This window comes from Oncorhynchus mykiss, chromosome 32 (genome assembly GCF_013265735.2).
Source record: "Oncorhynchus mykiss isolate Arlee chromosome 32, USDA_OmykA_1.1, whole genome shotgun sequence".
Lineage (NCBI taxonomy): Eukaryota > Metazoa > Chordata > Actinopteri > Salmoniformes > Salmonidae > Oncorhynchus > Oncorhynchus mykiss.
The window spans coordinates 26,800,286-26,821,467 of record NC_050572.1 but is presented as its reverse complement, the minus strand read 5'-3'; the positions used below and the strand labels follow the sequence as shown (position 1 = coordinate 26,821,467).

Genomic DNA, 21,182 nt, shown 5'->3' with positions numbered 1-21,182 from the left:
CAGTTGACTGGGGCAGCTCTAGCAGGGCAGAAATTAAATTAACTGACTTGTTAGAAAGGTTGCATACTATGAAGGTTCCACGTTGAAAGTCACTGAGCTATTCAGTAAGGACATTCTACTGCCAATGTTTGTCTGTGGAGATTGCATGGCTGTGTGCTCGATTTTATACACCTGTCAGCAACGGGTGTGGCTGAAATAGCCGAATCCACTAATTTGAAGAGGTGTAATTTGAAGGGGCACAGGGCCCTGTAACATTCCTCAATGAGATGAAGTGAACCGCAAATGGAAAGGCTGCCGTAATCAAGATATCAGAGAGCCGTAAGATAAATACCACTGAATCAATATAGTATCTGATGAATATACGGTATGTATATTATATGTACTGTGTCCTTTTTACAATATGTTTTTCCTTCTCTCTGTTTTGACAGCTTTGCAATCGTATTTGTAATACTAGTTATTGTACAATGAAGAATATGTTCATAACACACTCAAGACCAAATGAATCAACTAGTTTTTTTGAAGTGACAACTGAGTCCTTGGTTCACATTTTAAAACACAAATAGACCTATTAGCCATAATTCCTTTTTATTTGAACCATAATACTTATTTGACCCTTTTTCCCAATCTTCTTGGAAGACAACAGCATCTCATTCCCTATATTTTATTTTTTATTTATTTTGGCCAAAGGGGCTTTGGTCCAAAAGCAAAGCAATAGTTCGAAGAGAGAGACATGGAATGTTGAACATATAGTTGATAGAAAATAGCTACACATCATTGACCAATAACACATCAACCACCATCAAATGGTAAACATTGTCTGTGAAGGCTGCCATTACAGAATAGAGGTCCCACACCTACATACCCAGATATACTATGCGTGTGGTGGTGCGTTGCCAGACTTTGTCTGAGATAGATGAAAATCAAGGTTCCTATGTGTGGAACCAGGGGTTATAATGATAGGTATGCTCTAGCACAGAGATTACATATATATTTTTTAAAACGAGGATGACATACTGGGTAAAAGATGTGGGACTCTACACATGAAACGGCACATACGTTTTTTACAACATCCCATGGAAGAGAAACCAGTTGGAAGAAAGAGGAGTAGACACTTGAAGCACTAAAAGCGAGGCCTTCAACTTTCCCCATGTGGTGAGTTAGTTTTTCTAAGGATGAGATTGTGTCAGTTCAATCTGAAACACTTTCTTTATCCACTCAGGAGCCAAACGTCAGTAAAACAGTGGGGATGTGAGGCAGAGTTTAATGTGCATAGTTGTCTTTACTGCATCTTCAAGCTGGTTCGAGATTGAATTACACATTACCACAGATAGAACAGTAACAAGTCCTAAACAGTCATTGGGGCTTATAAATTCAGGGGATTATAATACTCAAACTCAGTTCTCTTACAGTAAGGATGTACAGCTGTAGTACCAGTAACAGTGTTATGTAGTTTTTGCGACAATGTCCTATAAATATGTCTATTTTATGTCTATGTAAGACCAATGATTGACGATCAGGTCATTCCCAGCAAATGCAAGTGGTCTCTTAAAAAATACAGCAGTCTTTGGAATGCAGTAACATAGTGTAAAGTGAGACTATATCCAGCTGTAAAGCACATTCTCACATATGTATTGGCACCAAGTTTAACACTATGAAATGCTGTCTGTCTGTTTTTACCATATTCTGGACTCACCTTTCCAGGATGGACCTTTGACACCATTAGCATGCTAAGCATTGACATGTTTTGGACCAGAGTAGAATCCAGTTCACTTACTCTGTCTCTACCACAATTCACATGTCTTTAAGGTTCTGTGATTGTTGGCGTCTACGTTCTCCATGCTACGTTCTCCTATCCATGTTGATGTCTACAGTAGGCCAACGTACATTTTGAAAATGACTTTGTCGATATGAACAACATGGAAGTGGGACAGGTAAGGAAAAGACAACACCGTTAAATCTAAGTAATGGTAACCAAGTATTTGGTTTTCTGTTTGTTTGGTCTGGGTATGAAATGGCCCCTATTCCCTACATAGGCTGTGTTTAGACACACAGCACAATTCTGATATATATTTTTTCAGATCAGCTCTGGAAATTATCTGTATGGAAAGATCAGATGTTATTGGTCAAAAATTGAATGAGTGAAAATAGATATCAGAATTGGGCTGCCTATGTAAATGCAGCCGTAGTGCACTACATTTGACCCGGTAAATATAGGGAATAAAAGGGTCATTTCAGGCCAAGATCGATTCCTGGTAAATGTTAGCCTCTTGATTAGTGGACCATGTACAGCCCAGATTATTTGACCTAATTACCACACATCTAGATTAGGCAGCTCCATTGATCCCACAGACCAGACTCAGAATGATTAGTGACATGAACACATCGGATCAAGCAGGCCTGGGTTCAAATACTATTCCAAATACAAATATATTTAAGCATTTGCTTTAGTCTGCATGGAGTGCCAGGTGGGTGGGGTTTGCCTTTTTTGGACATTTCTATTGGTTCAATTGCTACAGGAAAGCTTCAAAAAAGTACCACTTAAGCATTTAACATGATTTGAAAGTATTTGAACCCAGATCTTGACCACAAAGAGAAACAGTGACGAAAGAAATGGGGAGAACATAATAAGTGCTGTATAAAACATACACAATCATTTCAACAGTGGTTAGGTAAGAGTCCCGCGGGGTGGGAAGGAGTGTGTGTGCCTTTTGATTGGTTGGTTGTATTTGGCATTCATCATGGCATTGAGAAAGAGGGCGGGCACCGCCAGTGCGGCAGAAGGGTAGTCAAGGAGCCTCCGGGGGGGACACACGACTCTTCCTCATCACGCCATCTTCAGAAACTGTTCCACTTTGTCCTCCTCCACTGCGTCCGAAAACATCTCATAGTTCTGGAGGAAAGAGACCAAACAGAGTAGAAGGTATTATAAAGGGGTCATATCATAACATGTTTATGCCATCTAAGTAAACAGTTACCTACCTTTTCATCTATACTTATTATCCTCATACCGTTAAATAAACACTCAAAACACACACAACTCTATCATAGCTCACAAATATTCATTCTCCCTTCCTTACCCCACAGTACTGGTCCTCATTGAAGATCTGTGGCGGGACAGCCGTGGGGTTCCCTGCCTTGCTTCTCATCTCGTCCCTGACCTCCCCGCCCACTGAGATGTCAATCAGCTCGTACTGGATGCTCTTACTCTCCAGTATCCTCATCACCTCCGCCTGCTGAGACTTCACCTGGAGGGGGGGAGGAAAGGGTCAGTTCAGGATCAGGGATCCATTGCACTTTTCACACTACTGGCCTGATTATACATTTAACATAGCGCTGAAAAGGACAATGTGAAAAGACATATCAGAGCCAGCACGGTACAGTTCGGTAAGATAGTGTGAAAAGGGTGCAAGCTTTACTTGTAGTACCAGGCACCAAACAGTCAGAGATCTGCTTTGTTAAATGTCTGCTGTTAAGGGAGATAGATGGGTGGCATTAACACTTCTATGATTATCCTGACAGAGAGACAGAAAACGGCTAAATAGATCTAAGTAGTCTGCTTTGCCTTTAAAAGCTAAAAGGGTTTATAATAATGTGTGGTTGATGATTAATTGTGCAACGCTATCTTGTTGGGCCGGATTGAGGAAGTTGGGGGATGGGGTGTGTTTGCTGTGTAACCACGTCTACTTCACCCACCAACTACATACAGCCTGGCATTCAATGGGCAAGGCAGGAAGACACCACGCACTACTGAAAGCCGATTAAAATTACTATTAGAAAACAAGCGGAAAGCTAGGGCCAAACCGAATGACTGAATCCCTTATTTTTTTGTAGAAGAGGTGAAATTACATAACTTATGGCTAAACATTTTCAAAGTCTTCGATTAAAAAAGATCGTTAATCATATGACCCGATGGTTATAGGCTATGGATAATTTGGCAGTGCAATGCAGAGGCCACCGAAAAACAAATCTCCCTGTAATTGACACCAGATGTTTAACCACGATGTTTTGCATAAATTGATACTGTGTGTCCACGCTTGAGCGAATGTAAACTCTTGGGAAGTACGCTGCAACATCTGTATCAATTTGATAATTTCCACGAAAAGCGAAATCCTGTCTGTTTATAATGCTTTTAGACTGCACAAATAGTTCACATCCACCGTGCAGGCAGGTACACGGTAGCCATTGCTGACAAGTATGCTAACCTAGTTCCACTTGTCTAGGCATGCATCGATTATATTAGGTAAGTTGCAGAATGCGAAAAATATGCAATTAACATGCCCTCATTATTCGAATAGGTTCGTGAGATCTACCGCCAAACGCAGACAGAGGAAATGAAGCAGAACTATATGACTTCCGTCCCCATTTTCGGGGTGAGTTTGCATTTCCTGGTCTGTTTTGTTCATCTCTAAATAAAGTCGTTCTTCAAAAACGTTGCGATTGAATGGTGGACTGAATTATAAATTATTCCACACATGCAAACAATTACATTCTTGATCTAAAACATGGAAAATTCTCATTGTGTATATATGCTGATCAGATCCTGGGATGGATCGTTGACAGGGCGTTGGGTGTGTCTTTCAGACTGGTCCATAAAGGGTCAATTAGAAGTGTATCCACCTGCAAGAATATAATATATCAATGAATATCCGTTTCATCTCACCTCTCTGGATGCAGTAACGGTGGTATAATACAATTTGACGCCCATGGTTGCGATTCTCGATATCCCTTTGTGTTGTCACACGAACCGCGAATACCTCTCTTGCCGAAGACTACGATCAATCGCCTTCCGCGGCTGAAAAGCCTCTATTTGCTGTGTGGTTTAAAGGGCCAGTGCAACTCTTTAGTCCTGTGTGTAGATTGATGTTCTACTAGTAGGCTATTTGATGGGACTGTGACATGTATATCGAGCCTGTTATTGGCATATAGTCCAGTGTGTAGTAAAGTTAAATAGCCTGGAATAAAATGATTACCCATATCCAATTTATAAAATATTTTTTCAGCTTTTTTGTTTGAGACTATATGAACATGAAGGGCAGTGGTATAAAGTACTTAAGTAAAAATACTTTAAAGTACTACTTAAGTAGTTTTATGGAGTATCTGTACTTTACTATTTATATTTTTGACAACTTTTACTCCACTACATTCCAAAAGAAAATTATGCACTTTTTACTCCTTACATTTTCCCTGACACCCAAAAGAACTAGTTACATTTTGAATGCTTAGCAGGACAGGAAAATTTACTAATTCACGCACTCGTTTGTAAAGGATGTCTGAGTGTTGAAGTGTGCCCCTGGCTATCCATAAATGTAAAAAAAATAAAAATTGTGCCGTCTGGTCTGCTTAATTAAAGGAATTTGAAATGATTTATACTTTTACTTTTGATACTAAGTATATTTTAGCAATTACATTTACTTTTGATACTTAAGTACATTTAAAACCAAATATTAGACTTTTACTCAAGTAGTATTTTACTAGGTGACTTTCACTTTAGTCATTTTCTTTTAAAGTATCTTTACTTTTACTCAAGTATGACTATTGAGTACCTTTTCTACCACTGATGAAGGGGTTAAACAGCCCAGGCTATTACTAAATGTTATTTTCCATGAGCTGCTTCTGAACAACAACAAAAAATCTAAATTCTATTACAAATTATATGGATTTCACTTCCATTGGTCAACAATCAACTGAGCCAATGTGCCTTGATTACAAATCCTCCTCAAAGTCCCTGTTCCACTGACTGTCACTAAGCATTACAAAAAATCCAACCCCACCTAGGCTATTTCAAGGCAATCATTTTGTTATTGTGATAAACACTGTCCAAGTAAATTGGGTAAACTCAGGTGTGACTAATGGGTTATGATAAGACCTCCCATTGGGACTGAAAGCAAATAACAGATCTTTGTAAATCTGAATCAAGACTACTATGGTCTCTGTGTAACTGATGTAATGGTGAACAGTAGGCTAATGAAACTAGTTGAGCTTGGCATGGTGATGTAGACATTGATCACTAGCAGGGCAGTGAGCCAGGCAGCAGGGGTAATGTGGACAGAGTCCAAGCGTAGGGTTAGCTCCAGCTTTGTCTGCTGGTTCAAGTTTTTCCTACATGGGATAAAGAGGAGCTGAGCTGGGTGGCTTGGCAGGCAGCAGTAGCTAACCAGGAAGAGGGCCAAGACTGGAATCAGACCCCCAAACTGTGTCCTGGCAAGCCTGGTCAATCACAATAATTAAAAAAACATTTATTGATCAGTGTCTATCAGGATGGGACTGCTTGTGATCGTTGAAGGGAAGCATTGTGATCTCAAAGTCAAAGAATATGGAGAGATGAAACCATGTTCAGACAAACAGATCTCATTCTGGACAGAGAGGCTGACAAGTAAAACCGATACTATGCCTAAAATGCCCATTGGTATACTGGTGTCAAGATTATACTTTGCGCACTTAACGCCCTTTGGTAAATTCTGAAATGGGATTGTTAGCCTATCACACGGTGGATCAGTTTCAGTCATTAATGAAGAGCACAAGCAGAGGACAAATACAATGATAATATCAGCACTGTGATGGAGCATAGAACAGCAGTAGGCTGTAATGTGTCAATGTTACATCGATCAAACCAAATCCTAGGGTTACTAAAATAGGCTCCAAATGTTACATTATTTCGAGGGATATGACGGGAACACTATACCATATGGAGACAATGGATGGATACACACTATTCACATGGATCCGTGGCATACCAATACATATCATTTGTGTTTCAGATCAGACGCTTGGCCTCTCCACATGGAGGAAGCAGTCGCCTAGAGTTCAACACTGTCCTCTGCTGAGCTGCGTGAAATGCTTGGAGACAGAAATGACAGCAACGTAACGGTTACATATTCTTTGCAATTTCATTGGGTGAGGTGAGTGAGGTTGCAGTAATAACGAAAGGAAAAGGGTGTGGGCTTCAAGTCGTTTTTTTATTTTTGTACTTTTTTTTTTATTTTTACAAATGCCATGAATTTAACAAAGTATTGGAATGTGAATGCCCTGCAAATTGTTAGGATTTTTGACTTGTCTTAGTAAGACTGCTTTGTTGTGAATGTTATTTTTTTTCATCAGTCAGGGGAAAACTATACCTGAAGCAGTGGCCACCTGTCATGTTCTCTAGTTGTTTTGTGCTTCACCTGTTTAGCCAAACATATAATATATTTTATCTGTTTAAAAGTTTGGGGCCACTTGGGGTCCTTGTTTTTTGAAAGAAAAGCAAAAAAAAATTGTCCATTAAAAAACATTAAATTGATCAGAAATACAGTGTAGACATTGTTAATGTTGTAAATGACTTTTGTACTGGAAACGGCAGATTTTTAATGGAATATCTACGTAGACCTAGAGGCCCATTATCAGCAACCATCATTCACTCCTGTGTTCCAATGGCACGTTGTGTTAGCTAATCCAAGTTTATCATTTTAAAAAGCTAATTGATCATTAGAAAACCCTTTTGCAATTATGTTAGCACAGTTAAACTGTTGTTCTGCTTAAAGAAGCAATAAAACTGGCCTTCTTTAGACCAGTTGAGTATCTGGAGCATCAGTATTTGTGGGTTCGATTACAGGCTCAAAATAGCCAGAAACAAAAAACTTACTTCTGAAACCGGTCAGTCTAGTCTTGTTCTGAGAAATTAAGGCTAATCCATGTGAGAAATTGCCAAGAAACTGAAGATCTCGTACATCGCTGTATACTACTCCCTTCACAGAACAGCGCAAACTGAATCTAACCAGAATATAAAGAGGAGTGGGAGGCCCCGGTGCACATCTGAGCAAGAGGACAAGTGCATTAGTGTCTAGTTTGAGAAACAGACACCTCACAAGTCCTCAACTGGCAGCTTCATTAAATAGTACCCGAAAAAAACCAGTCTCAACGTCAACAGAGAAGAGGCGACTCCGGGATGCTGGCCTTCTAGGCAGAGTTCCTCTGTTCTTTTTCCCATCTTAATCTTGGCCAATAAAAAGAAAAGATTAAGATGGGCAAAAGAACACAGACACTGGACAGAGGAACTCTGCCTAGAAGGCCAGCATCCCAGAGTCGCGTCTTCACTGTCAAGAATCACAAGCAATGGACATTAGACTGGTGGAAATCTGTCCTTTGGTCTAATGAGTCCAAATTTGAGATTTTTGGTTCCAACGCTGGGTCTTTGTGAGACGCAGAGTAAGTGAACAGATGATATACGCATGTGTGGATCCCACTGTGAAGCATTGAGGAGGAGGTGTGGTAGTGTTTTGCTGGTTACACTGATTTATTTAGAATTCAAGGCACACTTAACCAGCATGGCTAACACAGCATTCTGCAGCGATACGCCATCCCATCTGGTTTGCGCTTAGTGGGGCTATCATTTGTTTTTCAACAGGACAATGACCCAACACACCTTCAGGCTGTGTAAGGGCTATTTGACCAAGGAGAGTGATGGAGTGCTGCATCAGATGACCTGGCCTCTGCAATCACCCAAAGTCAACCCAATTGAGATGGTTTGGGATGAGTTGGACCACAGAGTACAGGAAAAGCAGCCAACAAGTGCTCAGCATATGTGGGAACTCATTCAAGACGGTTGGAAAAGCCTTCCAGGTGAAGCTGGTTGAGAGAATGCCAAAAGTGTGCAAAGCTGTCAAGACAAAGGGTGGCTACTTTGAAAAATCTCAAATATAATTTATATTTTGATTGGTTTAACACTTTTTTTTGGTTACTACATGATTCCATGTGTGTTATTTCATAGTTTTGATGTCTACACTATTATTCTACAATGTAGAAAATAGTAAAAATCAAGAAAAACCCTTCAATGAGTCGGTGTGTCCAAACCTTTGACTGGTACACACACGCATTTTATATATAAAATATTTTGGGGGACATTCATATGTGTCACATATCAGTTTGCAAACAATGTATAAACTAACAATTATTGAGTTAATAAAGCCGCATACATACATGCTCTTGTTTTGCTTTCTTGAGCAAGGCAGCTTCAAAAGGCAGGTGTTTAAGCCTACCTCAGCTTTCTGTGGTGGTGGAAAATACAGAGCTTAGGGGTTGGTAATGTTCTCTAGTTACGCCGTGATTGGCTCAGTGTTGTGTCACTCATGGGGATACTACGTCACCGCAAAAACTATGGGCAGAGTTAAAAAATTCAAACCCCTTGGGTGCTGCCATAAAGTTACAAAAGAAGTGCCCATCCAAGAAGGCTCATGGTCATTGGCCACAGATAAAATGACGTTATATCTATCCTATCTTTGATTGGACTGATCATGTCAACGTCATACTTTCTGAATCTTAGCTAGCAAGCAGTCTTCATAATGAAATCACGTCGACAATCTACTTGCAAATCCTTTTCAATCCTATGAAGATAAATTATAGATACAACGTATTGGTGTTCATCGGCCATTGGACATAAACATTACACAAGTTGTGTTTTGGAAGGAAGCAGTGGCTAACTGCAAGTGTTGCAAAGCAATCACTATCCTGCTATTCAGTGGAGTGGGTGTGTGGTCCAGGTCAGGGTTTAAAGGTCTCTTTTCCAAGATAAACATTCAACACCATGGGCTAGAATAGGTTGAATACATTGACCATGCTGTCAATCCAGCATGACTTCTGCCGCGTTCAAAACAATTGGAAATCAGAGAGTAATGGACAAAGGGTAAACATTAACAAAGCCGGATTGCATCACAGCACTGTGGAGAGCGAGAGAGAGAGTCCTTACCAGTCCTGGCAGTGGGAAGCCAGGGTAAACGCACCAACAATTTACAGATTATAAACTAGTCATGTATTACTGTACGATCACGACCGTTACATACATCATTTGACACCATGTCAATTGAAAATGTTCAATATGACACAGTAGCTTTCAAAACTCAGTCAACACAAGGTCAGGACTTTTCCAGACCAGAGAACAACTAAGCAAATATATTATAGGATTAAAGTGAGCAAGTAAAAACAACTGTTACAGCAAAGTGACAAATACACAAAGAAAAAAGACAGTTAGATTCACCCGCCCCCCAATATAGAAAAGACTATAAAAGTTTAAATTCTAATTCGCTTTGTTCAGTGATAGATCTAGCCCGGATCCAGATTGGTTTGCGCTATGACAATAAGAGTTGGCAAGACAGCACAAACAGATCTGGGACCAGGCTAGTGATAGGCTTCGTCATCTCCCGTTATGTAAAAGATAAATACTCTCAAGGCACAACAAGAGCATGTTGACATAATACAGTGACTACACAAGGTGTTTACTATAAAAATATACTGTGTGTATACAGTGGCAAGAAATGTATGTGAACCCTTTGGAATTACGGGGATTTCTGCATAACATTTGTCAAGTTTTATCTGATCTTCATCTAAGTCACAACAATAGACCGTCTGTTTAAACTAATAACACACAAACAATTATACGTTTTCATGTCTTTATTGAACACACCGTGTAAACATTCACCGTGCAGGGTGGGAAAAGTATGTGAGCCCATGGATTTATTAACTGGTTGACCCTCCTTTGGCAGCAGTAACCTCAACTGAACGTTTTCTGTAGTGGCGGATCAGACCTGCACAACGGTCAGGAGGAATTTTGGACCATTCCTCTTTACAAAACTGTTTTAGTTCAGCAATATTCTTGGGATGTCTGGTGTGAACCGCTCTCCTGAGGTCATGCCTCAGCATCTCAATTGGGTTGAGGTCAGGACTCTGACTGGGCCACTCCAGAAGGCGTATTTTCTTCGTTGTCCTGTTGCATCACCCAACTTCTGTTGAGCTTCAATTGGCAGATAGCCTTACATTCTCCTGCAAAACCAAAATCGTTTTTCCGTCAATGGTCAATGCCCAGGTCCTGAGGCAGCAAACCAGCCCCAAACCATGATGCTCCCTCCACCATACTTTACAGTTGGGATAATATTTTGATGTTGGTGTGCTGTGCCTTTTTTTCTCCACACATAGTGTTGTGTGTTCCTTGCAAACAACTCAACTTTCTGTCCACAGAACATTTTGCCAGTAGCGTTGTGGAACATCCAGGTGCACGTTTGCAAACTTCAGACGTGCAGCAATGTTTTTTTTTGACAGCAGTGGCTTCTTCCGTGGTGTCCTCCCATGAACACCATTCTTGTTTAGTGTTTTCTGTATCGTAGACTCGTCAACAGAGATGTTAGAGTGTTCCAGAGATTTCTGTAATTCTTCAGCTGACACTCTAGGATTCTTAACGTCATTGAGCATTCTGCGCAGTGCTCTTGCAGTCATCTTTCCCTTACGGCCACTCCTAGGGAGAGTAGCAACAGTGTTGAACCTTCTCCATTTATAGACAATTTGTCTTACTGTGGACTGATGAACATCAAGGCTTTTAAAGATACGTTGGTAACAAGGCATGGTTCACATAAGGCAATGGTTCTTGTGAACAGCAAACTCTTTTTTAATAGGGCTAGGCAGCTCTAACTAACATCTCCAATCTCATCTCATTGATTGGACTCCAGGTTAGCTGACTCCTGACTCCAATTAGCTTTTGGAGAGGTCATTAGCCTAGGGATTAATGTACTTTTTCCAACCTACCCTCAATGTTTAAATTATGTGTTCAATATAGACAAGAAAAATACAATCATTTGTGTGTTAGTTTAAGCAGACTGTGTTTGTCTATTGTTGTGACTTAGAAGAAGATCAAATTGAAATCCAGGTAATTCCAAAGGGTTCACCTAATTTTCTTGCCACTGTACATGCATGTCTAATCTTACATAAGGTTTACATTGACGGATTCATTAATACACTTTCTCAGCAATTGGTCCAGTACAGCCTTGATTTGTGACCCCACATGAGAAATACTCAGTTTATACTCTCATAGGTGAAAAAGTGCAATGTGGGTAAGTCAATTTGTCTGCCTATAAAAGTGCTCTAGACGTGGATAGATTGATCGGCCTGGCATTAAAATGTGAAACTCGTATAAAAAGCATAGTTAGCAGTATTGTTGATATTCAGAACCACACCCACTACACAGTATGCTCCCTTTTCCAACATAATACTACTTTGAAAGTGAATAAACTATCCCTTTAAGATCAATTCATTTCATTGTTTGAGTGCTGACAAGGACTCAATGTTTCTTGGCAGTAGTTAGACATACGTTGTTGTAAAAAAAAAAAAACATAATGGAACAAAACTAGCACAAATGTAACAAAAGCATTGAGACATGATTAGACATACTGCTATAGGAATACTTCTGTCATCGTCAAGGACACAAGTGCTGTAGAGAAACATTATATTATAGAAGCAAACTCGAGCCGGCTAAGGAAGGCAGTGTGTGTCGAGTCGAACAAGGCCACATTGATCACTTTGGTACCAACCCAGCAGGCAAAACTGGGCAAAAGTTTTTGGCTGTAATAACGTCAACTAATTTCAACCAGTTTTGCCCACAGGGAAGTGATTGTAAGTCTCCTACACAGTGACCTACCCAGTTCATTTGGACTTGTCTCTGCAGTTAAGCAACCGTTTTGCTTTCCTTGCAATGAAGACTGCTATGCAGACACAGGCCACCAGCGTGGCTCCATACTGCACCAGATAGACAGTGGATGCTCCCTCTCCGTGTAGCTGTGTGTAGAGTGGCCGTCGGCCCAGGTAGTCCAGGTGAGAGGCCTGGATCTGACAGAGAGTACAGATAACCAGGAAGACGTGGAACAGCTGGTGGCCCTGCCCCAGGAAGTCACAGTGGCCTGGGAACAGACGCTCTGGGAGGGGGTTGGTGAAGAAGAACGCACTGGACAGGAAGAAGGCTACCTGGCTCCCATGGAAGGATATAGCCGGGTCGCCGACTATGCCACTGGCGGGGGCAGCGATGTCATCACTGTGCGACGTGGTCCAGAGGGACTGGAGGAGGCGGTGGAACACCGGACTAGTATCCCAGGCATAGGCCATAGCCGAGGGAATCACCTGGCCCACCTTCCGGACCCAGACCCGCAGGCTGTAGTTGCGATACTTCCCATAGCAGCAGCCCAGGCAGGACAGGCAGCAGAGGAAGGTGGCAGTGGGCATGAAGACTGGGGAGACCCACTGGTGGTAGTTTGGTTCCACAGCATAGTAGAAGTGAGCCACGGCGCTGCCGTACTGATACTGAGCCACTCCTACATAATCCAGGAAGAAGAAGCAGTAGTGGTAGAACTCTGATTTGGCAGCCAGGAGGTGGGCTACCGTGCTGCAGGCCATGTAGGCCAGGGAGGACAGCAGGAGAATGAGGAGGGGCCAGGCGTGGGCGTCATCGATGAAGTCCACCGTCTCAGCTAGCTGTAGGAACTTGACCAGGACCAGGAGAGACCCTAGCAGGTGGGTCCACACGTTGATGGTCTCGTTGTGACGCTGGAACAGCGACAGGAAGTAGTACCTGTATTGATCAGGAGATGGGACACCATTATGTTCGCTTCTTTAAGAGACGTCTTTACTATGATAAAACCGGATATGATGTACATAGCATTATGGGTAATGTAGTACATGTTACAGTACCTCCAGCCCTGGTGGAGCGGTCGGTAGCCAGCGTGGATATAGCGCTCTCTGAAGAATCCGGGAACTTCGGTGTCCCGTAGCGTGCCTGGCATGGAGGGGGCGGCCTCTGTCAGCATCTGGGGCAACGCCCTTACCTGCTGGAGGTTGATGAACAGACGCCCAATCCGCTCCATGGCGATCGTTGCCATGAGGGATAGTTTGACGGGGGGACTGTTGTTGTTGCTGACTGGACAGCTTCAGGAGACTGGCAACTGAAAGAGAAGGAGGGTAACACCATTAGAAAGACATGCTGACACTTAAAAGGCTTAAAAACAATAACTAAGAACAAAAAGAGGTTCAAAATGACCATTTATTTGAAAACTGCAGCGCAAGTAAAACTATTGGCAAATATAACTGACACACAGGTTAAAAAAGTTCCTTCAATTAGGTGCAATTATGTGCACCTGTGTCAGTATGCCAACACAAAATGAAAAAATGGAAACAATCAGCAAGACAATAAGCATTTGGGGTGTGTGCAATTGGCAATCAGCGCAGGCTAGGAAAACGTTGAATGTTGAAGGAAATGGCAATAAATTATTATAAAAAAGAAAAAAATGAAATGAACACATCACATTACTTGCTTCAGCAGTTCAATTACTTTAAAATGAGTCTCTAGTCCAAGTGAAGGTCTCTTCTTTAACAGTTCCTCTGTAAAATGCTGCCACCTCAGTAGAGAGGACTAGCCTGGTGAGTTCATGTTCAGTTTGGTTTAACCAGGCAAACAGAGGACACCCTTTATGCTGGCCCTACCTGGCTAAGACACCAAGGCCTGGGACAGGAGGCCAGAATACACCAGACATGTTTCGATTCCTGCAGCAGACCTGACAATTTATTAACAGTAGTTAGCCTTAATCTGCAACTAATATGCAGTTAACATTGGAGAACAACATGAACTCTTCAACCTTGAAGATGAACAGAGGGCAGAGATCTTCCTGAGCAGTGCGATGTATAAACTGAACTCTAATTCCTCCAGTAAATCATTCTGGATAAGACCGTCTGCTAAATGACTAGAACGTAAAATGTCATGGGAGCGTACCAACTAAACACGCAAATCTGTTTTTAATCAAGAAATCAAGTTTTAATTTCCTGAACTGGTGAAAGAATGTATTTTCAGAAGCATACAGCATATGTATGTCATCCAACCACAAAGCACTATCAGACATGTTTACACAGTAACTTCAACTGTTTTAGTAGATATTGGCCACATGCCCATATCTGATAAAACAGAGTTGCTTATGAACAGCAACTTAGTTGCAACACTTTCAAAAACGGGATCCTTAAAAAAGGATGACATGATAACAAGGCATATGCAGTCAAGTAATATAATTTAATCAACACCTATTTCCTATTTTCAACCCTGTCAAGTATTTGCCTATGGCTTATGAGACTGAGGGATTTACACTGTGGCACCCGTGGATTAAAAATATTGTTGACACCCGTGGAGGCTCCTCAGAGGAAGGACCCTCCTCCTCAGTGAATTTCATATAAATAAAAAGTGAAACATTAAAAAAGTTATCATATTTAGATTAAACTATACTAAATATATTCACGTCACCAAATAATTTATTAAAAACACAGTTTTGCAATGAAGGCCTACAGTAGCCTCAACAGCACTCTGTAGGGTAGCACCATGGTGTAGCCGGAGGACAGCTACCGTCTGTCCTCCTCTAGATACATTGACTTCAATACAAAACCTAGGAGGCTCATGGTTCTCACCCCCTTCCATAGACTTACAAAGTAGTTATGACAACTTCCAGAGGACGTCCTCCAACTTATCAGAGCTCTTGCAGCATGAACTGGCATGTTGTTCACCCAATTAAAGGATCAGTGAATGAATCTATTACTGAAAGCATAAGCTACAGCTAGCTAACTAGCACTGCAGTGCAGTGCATACAATGTGGTGAGTAGTTGACTCAAAGAGAGAGAAAGACCATATTGGAACAGTTCATATTTTTTTTTGTAAAAAAAATGAAGGAGAAGCAAGAGAGAGAGATGTATTTTTTTCACTTTCACTTAGCTAGTGAATGCAGCTGCTCGTTTAGCCTATTCAAACACCCAGCTCAAACAGAGAGGGATGCTATGTTAGCTAGCTGGCTATGGCGATCCAAAACGGGACCTCTTCCAAGTAAAGGTAAGCTTTTTGTTTTATTCCCACCAGGGCCAGCCGGTGTAACTGCAAAACTGATTGCTGACTGTACACTCTACTGCATGATTGTAGCAGGTTTACTAATGCATTAGTTCTAGTAGCTAGGTTGATTAGCTAATATGGTGACAATGACTTAGGCTGTGTGTAGCAGTTATGAAATGGTTTGGCTTGAAAAGGTTTATTCACCTGTTTACAGACAGCTGATGTGTAGTGCACTGAAGTCCACAAGCGAAGGGACAAAGTGAGAGGAGGAGAGCATGAAGATGAGAAGGAATAATGCAACAAACAAAATGCTCATGCTGTTTGTATGCAGCTGCTATGATAGTGAACTGCGTTTGCGTGTGATCAGGGATATATTCATTCCGCCGATTCTGTTGAACAACGTTTATTAAAACAGAAGAAAGCGGAACAAAATGGGGATAAAATTACAGAAATTTGCCTCCCGAGTGGTGCAGCGGTCTAAGGCTCTGCATCGCAGTGCTGGAGGCATCACTACAGACCAGGGTTTGATCCTAGGTTGTGTTGCAGCCGTCCGTGACTGGGAGAACCATGAGGCGGCACACAATTGTCCCGCCGTTGTCTGGGTTAGGGGAGGGTTTTTCCGGCCAGGATGTCCTTGTCCCATCGTGCTCTAGCAACTCCTTGTGGTGGGCCGGGCGCATGCACGCTGACTTCGGCCGCTAGTGGTACAGTGTTTCCTCCAACACATTGGTGTGGCTGGCTTCCGGGTTAAGCAAGCAGTGGGTCAAGAAGCAGTGCGGCTTGGGAGGTTCGTGTTTCTCAGGACACATGGCACTCGACCTTTGCCTCTGCCGAGTCAGGAATTGCAGAAATGGGACAAAACTAACTACCAATTGGATATCACGAAATTGGGGAGAAAAAGGGGTAAAAAGTCAACTAATTCAAGAATTTGTCCAATAGAAATTCTTGTTTGCAACTGTTGGACTAATGATTACTCCCTACATCAGCTAGATGCAAGCAAGAGTGTGCAAGGAGGTATTGAATGTAATCACTGTCTGTCACCTTGATAACTCAAATGTGTTTGTTGTTAAACTTTCATTCATAGGCTAGGTTGTAGCAACCTCATGATGGGTATAGGGGAAATTCTAATATCATGTAGTAGCCTAAACATAAAAGATATTACATTGAGCTGGATGAATGGAATATTAATGAAAGTCATCCAATATGCTGTAATAGAAATAAGGCAATGCTCAAAAAAAGAACACTCATCCGCCCTCATCTTAAACGTCACTGACAGCAACTGGTTGACATCCAATAATAACTTACTCAAGACCTCACATAAACCTACAGTATACATCTCTCCCTTCAGCATCTCCCATGTTTTAGTAGGTGACAAAAGGAGAGGCAGGCAGACCAATCAGTGAGAAATACACTTTCTGACTGCTCTCTTCCACAAATCAGAAAAACACATTTCACCCCATCAAATACTAAAACTTAAAATGTTGACCAATGTTCCCTCTAAGCTGCAGTGCAGCTCCCAGGGACTGCCGCGCGAAGCGCAGAATATCTGCCCATGGAGAGAAGAATTTCACTGACCTTTCTATAGTTTTCCCTGTTAAATAACACTATTTAAATGTTTCCCTTTACTGTGGCAATAGTGATCGAATCAAAGCAATATTAGCCATTTCAACGCAACATACCGAAACAAAACGAACCAAGCATGATATTCTGTTGTAGGCATAGGAGTAGGATTCTATTGTGCACAACTCAGCCCATTCTCTACACAGACAGGTGTGGCATAGCCAATCAGAGCTGCAGTAGGCCTATATGCAAATAGACCATTGCTATATGGATATGTGCCATTTACTTTGAACTGGACTGTGTTTACAGCTGTGGTCATGAGTATATGCACTTGTTTTGAGATCAAAGCAAGAGCTGCATGTAGCCACATTTTGTTCATATCCTGTGCTAGTTAGTGAGTTATTAGCCCAGTTATAGAACATGTGTAGTCAGCAATAGGGGAGTGACTACTTCTTACAAGAGCACAGAATGTGTACATTTCTAGACATCTTTGAAAAGCAAGTCAGGTAAAGAGTTTTTCTGGTCTTAAAGGGGCAGTGTTGTATTTTGAGACAGGCTAAGTAGCCAATAGGTAGAGCATAGCATAATTTGTCTGATTCTCTCTAATAATGGTATGGGAATTATAATGCATTTTATTTTGTAAAGTGGTTTCTTGCCTCAAACACCACAACATTTTCAGTCACCTCCTAGTTTGAAGGACAAGTGGATAAACAGGTTAATGTCAAGCCCTGCATGTTTTTTTCACAAGTATCATGGAATGTAGGCCTACATTGAACACCACAGCTGCTACTGTAGGCTGAATGATAGAACAGCTATTTCCATGTTAAAATGAAATGGGATGCATTTTCTCCATTGTTTTTGACAGTAGGCCACTACATCGTGATCAAATAACCGCAGAAGACTACTTGGCCACTGGTAAAACTAACTTGAAGCAGGTACGCCCAGTGTTCACAGTAAACGCGTGCTGGAAGCTGCACAGAATTTTCACAACATTTGCGCTCAGTTGACCTGAAATTTGCTCAGTGCCAAATAAATTGAGGGAACGTTGACATACATTCAGTTTCATTTGGTATAGGCTACACTAAAATAAGTTGTGCTCTTTCTTGCGTACACTGTTTAACCTGAGAAGTAAAAAGTTAGAAAATATTGCGCAAGACAAGAGGGAGGAAATACCAATGCATGTGGTTCTTCCTCTTCAAGGCTGCTGCTGTAGACCTACTTTATTAGACTACACCAGACGGCTCCTGAAGACGCACAGCAGCAGGACAGTCGGCAGGTTCTTTCACCTTCAAGATGTGATGATCGTCCGACTGTCTCGGTCCCTGTGCCCCTCCGACAGTCATCGGTCGTCACGCCTCCCCGACCGGTGTCAGCCTTGTCATCCACTCATATACTGGAATGCAACAGATGTGTGTCCAATATGAACAGGAGTTGTCCAATGGCAAGTAAGTAGGCGGTGGTTAGCAGCAGAGGACAGAGAAGAAATATGGTATTTATCTTGGCTACGGGAAACTTTGGGTTGGACGTCTGATTGACTGCGAACTGTCCGTCATGCCTTTCAGAAGAGTCACCATGTAACTGTTTTTAGTCAAGTTTAGATTGCTCTCTGTTTCACATGCTGGTGAAATTGTTTCAATAGGTTAACACAGTAGTAGCCTATAACCTGTTGGTTTCGAGAGAAGAATACCGAGGCACAAAATACTGACGAAATTACTTTCTGAAAAACCACACCCTCTTAAGCCGGAAAAAGAAAAAATGAGAACTCCAGTTGAAATACATCAAAAACGAAGTGGCCTAGATTTTAGCCTGCTGTATAGCTTCTACGTGGAGTCTAAATGTACAATTTCATTTAAGTCCCAATGGTATAAAACGCCGCAAATACAACAACAAAAACTCCAGAACATGGGCTCATCAGGGACATTCTTTCGCATGGATGTGTCCAGAACGTGGTATCATGGAACGAAAACTTTCCTGCCTGTGTGTTTAACCTATTTCAAACAAGGAGAAGCAATGTCAATGGCATAGCACTGACAGCATTATTCAAATGTTAGAGGGGTTATATGTCTATGGGTCTTGGTGCCTTTCATTTCAAATATGTAATATTCTGTATTATCAGCAAAAGCATTTGAGGTGGGCTACACAATCAGGTTTTTAAAAACTGCCCTATCCTATTTGTGTCTGCAGTTCGGTAACTCAGTATTGCCTGCATATTAAACCTGATTGGAAACCATACCACGGATGTTTTCCAGAGCATATACAATGTACAAAACAAACTAAGAATGAACTGCTTCAGATAATCAACAAAGGTCTACTTTGTAGCTTGGAAGCTCCCTTCAAATGGTGCAGACAATTATGTAATATGTTGACATTACCAATTTGGGCAGTACCTCATTGGCAGTGCCCTACTCATGGGGTTGTTCCCCAAAAGATGTGGGGGGGACATTTTCCTCTGCTGCTGAAAGACCCACTTTAGCTATTTTTGAACTATAACAAAAGATAAAGGGGGTGTTCTTTGCAGCTCCAAGCTCGTTCTTAGAATTTGGTTGAGTGTTACCTTTTCCCTGGGGTTCTCTGGGTGTACTACACTATATATACAAAAGTATGTAGACACCCATTCAAATTAGTGGATTTGGCTATTTCAGCCACACCCGTTGCTAACAGGTGTATAAAATCGAGCACACAACAATGCAATCTCCAAAGACCAACATTGGCAGTAGAATGGCCTTACTGAAGAGCTCAGTGACTTTCAACATGGCACCGTCATAGGATGCCACCTTTTCAACAAGTCAGTTTGTCAAATTTCTGCCCTGCTAGAGTTGCCCTGGTCAACTGTAAGTGCTGTTATTGTGAAGTGGAAACGTGTATGAGGAGGAACAGCTCAGCTGCGAAGTGGTAGGTCACACAAGCTCACAGAAATGGACGGGAGAGTGCTGAAGCACGCAACACTCACTACCGAGATCCAAACTGCATCTGGAAGCAACATCAGCACAATAACTGTTCATAGGGAGATTCATGAAATGGGTTTCCATGGCCGAGCAGCTGCACACAAGCCTAAGATCACCAATGCGCAATGCCATGTGTCGGCTGGAGTGGTGTAAAGCTCGCCGCCGTTCGACTCTGGAGCAGTGGAAACGCATTCTCTGGAGTGATGAATCACGCTTCCTAACCCTACAGCATACAGTGACAGTCTAGATGATTCCGTGCTTCCAACATTGTGGCAACAGTTTGGGGAAGGTCCTTTCCTGTTTCAGCATGACAATGCCATCATGCACAAAGCGAGGTCCGTACAAAAAATTGTTTGTTGAGAACGGTGTGGAAGAACTTGACTGGCCTGCACAGAGACCTGACCTCAACACCATCAAACACCTTTGGGATGAATTGGAATGCCGACTGCAAGCCAGGCCTAATTGACCAACATCAGTGCCTGACCTCACTAATGCTCTTGTGGCTGAATGGAAGCAAGTCCCCGCAGCAATGTTCCAACATCTAGTGGAAAGCCTTCCCAGAAGAGTGTTATAGCAGAGGGGGGATCAACTCCATGTTAATGCCTGTGATTTTGGAATGAGATGAGCAGGTGTCCACATACTTTTGGTCATGTAGTGTATTTTGCTTCGTGGTATAGAGAATACACCGAAGTGGTAAAAACATAGGTGTGTAAAGACTAAATTCTGTGGGTAAGTAGGTAGGTATACCCAAAACACTTATCTAGCACAACAGGTGGGTTAACCCCAAATGCAAAATACAGTTAAGGGGATAGTAAACGCAAATGACAAAATTACACATTGGTTTTCTTACCCTGTAAGCAGTCTATGGACAAGGTAAACTGAGTTTACTTGAATTACCCTCCATTACTGATCCTCTGCTTTCAAGGTATTTGTTAATGGTCAGCTGTAAACAACCTAGAAAACAAATAAGTGTAGGTTACTGTCGCCATTAGCCAGCATTCAAGCTTTTCTTGTTCAGATAATTGCTTGGG

General features: G+C 41.8%; 2 protein-coding genes across 5 annotated transcripts; both read right to left on the bottom strand.

The window, feature by feature from the left end:
* Nucleotides 1–568: 568 nt before the first annotated feature.
* On the bottom strand, nucleotides 569–5,070 carry LOC110488193 (SH3 domain-binding glutamic acid-rich-like protein 3). 2 transcript variants are annotated; one of them, XM_021560300.2, is made up of 3 exons: nucleotides 4,657–5,070; nucleotides 3,078–3,241; nucleotides 569–2,890 (listed from the first exon to the last, which is right to left on the bottom strand). In XM_021560300.2, exons 1-3 carry the CDS (start codon nucleotides 4,703–4,705, stop codon nucleotides 2,825–2,827), a joined length of 279 nt encoding a protein of 92 aa, XP_021415975.1. In that variant the 5' UTR covers nucleotides 4,706–5,070; the 3' UTR covers nucleotides 569–2,824. The 2 variants fall into 2 exon arrangements, with proteins under 2 accessions (XP_021415975.1, XP_021415974.1); XM_021560299.2 differs by having other exon boundaries at nucleotides 3,078–3,245; nucleotides 4,661–5,059.
* Nucleotides 5,071–11,230: 6,160 nt separating this feature from the next.
* LOC110488192 (membrane progestin receptor alpha-B) lies at nucleotides 11,231–19,429 on the bottom strand. Of its 3 annotated transcripts, none has more exons than XM_021560296.2 (3): nucleotides 18,380–19,429; nucleotides 13,480–13,730; nucleotides 11,231–13,360 (listed from the first exon to the last, which is right to left on the bottom strand). In XM_021560296.2, exons 2-3 carry the CDS (start codon nucleotides 13,665–13,667, stop codon nucleotides 12,442–12,444), a joined length of 1,107 nt encoding a protein of 368 aa, XP_021415971.1. In that variant the 5' UTR covers nucleotides 13,668–13,730; nucleotides 18,380–19,429; the 3' UTR covers nucleotides 11,231–12,441. The 3 variants fall into 3 exon arrangements, with proteins under 3 accessions (XP_021415971.1, XP_021415972.1, XP_021415973.1); XM_021560297.2 differs by having other exon boundaries at nucleotides 18,426–19,429; XM_021560298.2 differs by having other exon boundaries at nucleotides 18,493–19,429.
* Nucleotides 19,430–21,182: the final 1,753 nt, after the last annotated feature.